Source organism: Monopterus albus, unplaced genomic scaffold, assembly GCF_001952655.1.
Source record: "Monopterus albus unplaced genomic scaffold, M_albus_1.0 scaffold2786.1, whole genome shotgun sequence".
In the NCBI taxonomy this organism is placed as follows: domain Eukaryota; kingdom Metazoa; phylum Chordata; class Actinopteri; order Synbranchiformes; family Synbranchidae; genus Monopterus; species Monopterus albus.
Genome location: NW_018130658.1, coordinates 36 through 1,464, shown reverse-complemented (window position 1 = coordinate 1,464; position 1,429 = coordinate 36). Strand labels below are relative to the sequence as shown.

Below are 1,429 nucleotides of genomic sequence, written 5' to 3'. Positions count from 1 at the left end.
ATGCAATTCCTAATATGAAGTCTTAAAATGACATGCAACAATTTATGATGGATAATGTTTCCGATATCACTATGCTTACTCTGTCAGGGTTAAATGGTACAACAAACTACAGAGTCACTCTCTTTACTCTCACGTTATTGTGTTACCTTGTGATTTGGTTGGTAAATGGGATTATTATTACAACAATCATTCTAGATAAAATCCTTCATGAACCCATGTACATCTTCATCTGTAACCTGTGTATTAATGGACTTTATGGGACAACTGGATTTTATCCCAAATTCTTGAAGGATCTTTTGTCTTCCACTCATGTCATCTCTTATGCTGGATGTCTCCTGCAGGGTTTTGTGTTACTCTCTTCAGCTTGTGCTGATTTCTCTTTTCTGGCTCTAATGGCCTATGACAGATATGTAGCTATATGTCGACCTCTGGTGTACCACTCTGTAATGACTAAGCAAAGAGTTTGTGTATTTGTGTGTTTTGCTTGGCTTGCGCCTTTGTATCTGGTGTTCATGAGCACAGTAACAACAGCAACAAGGTTATGTGGTTCACAAATACCAAAGATCTATTGTGTTAATTGGTTAATTTCTAAATTAGCTTGTACTGCTTCCATAGAAACAATTATTATTCCAGCTTTTAATTATACATTTTATGTTGCCCATGTTTTTTTTGTTGTTTGGACTTACATACATATAATCAAATCATGCCTAACATCTACAGAGAACATGCATCAGTTTCTGCAGACATGTGTTCCACATTTGTTCACTTTAACAGTTTTTGCTGTATCTTTGCTATTTGATTTCTTGTACATGCGAATTGGCTCAGTACAGTTATCACAAAGTGTCCAGAATTATATGGCAATAGAATTTCTACTTTTCCCCCCAATTATCAATCCCCTCATATATGGTTTCAAATTAACACAAATAAGAAAAAGAATTAAAAATTTAATGTGTTGTAAAGGTTAGGTTTTTAGACTAAATTAATGAATAGTGAATACTGTGAATCTGGAGAAATAAGCGGATACATATACCAGTAGTGTTATTCATTAGACAATGTGACATTTATACATAACCATTCAATGTTGTACAGTACAGTGGTGAGTTATGGAACTCAAGAAAGCAATTTAGAGGGAATATTACACAGTATGAAAAGCAGACCAAAACTATTCCCTCTTGTGCTTTATTTTATCAATTGCATCTCATTTAACATAAATTAACATGTCCAAAACAAGACGCTCAAAATATAATGTACAAAAATGTGTGGCTTTTAATAACTATGTGATCATGAAACATAAGCATTTTTTCACAGAGTTGTGCTTTACAGTGTATTTTGTACAATGCTTCCACAGAAAGCACCTTGGCCTGGTTTTTGACTACGCTGACCAAAAGAGGTGATAAGGTCATCACAACTGTATATGTGTGTTAATTAT

The 1,429-nt window shown here is 34.1% G+C and overlaps 1 protein-coding gene across 1 annotated transcript; it reads left to right on the top strand.

Moving 5' to 3' along the window:
* Positions 1-32: 32 nt before the first annotated feature.
* On the top strand, positions 33-960 carry LOC109954049 (olfactory receptor 142-like; the record flags this gene model as incomplete). Its single annotated transcript, XM_020589472.1, has 1 exon — positions 33-960. A coding segment is annotated over exon 1 (928 nt), but the record flags the coding sequence as incomplete, so codon positions are not given.
* Between the last annotated feature and the right edge of the window lie 469 nt (positions 961-1,429).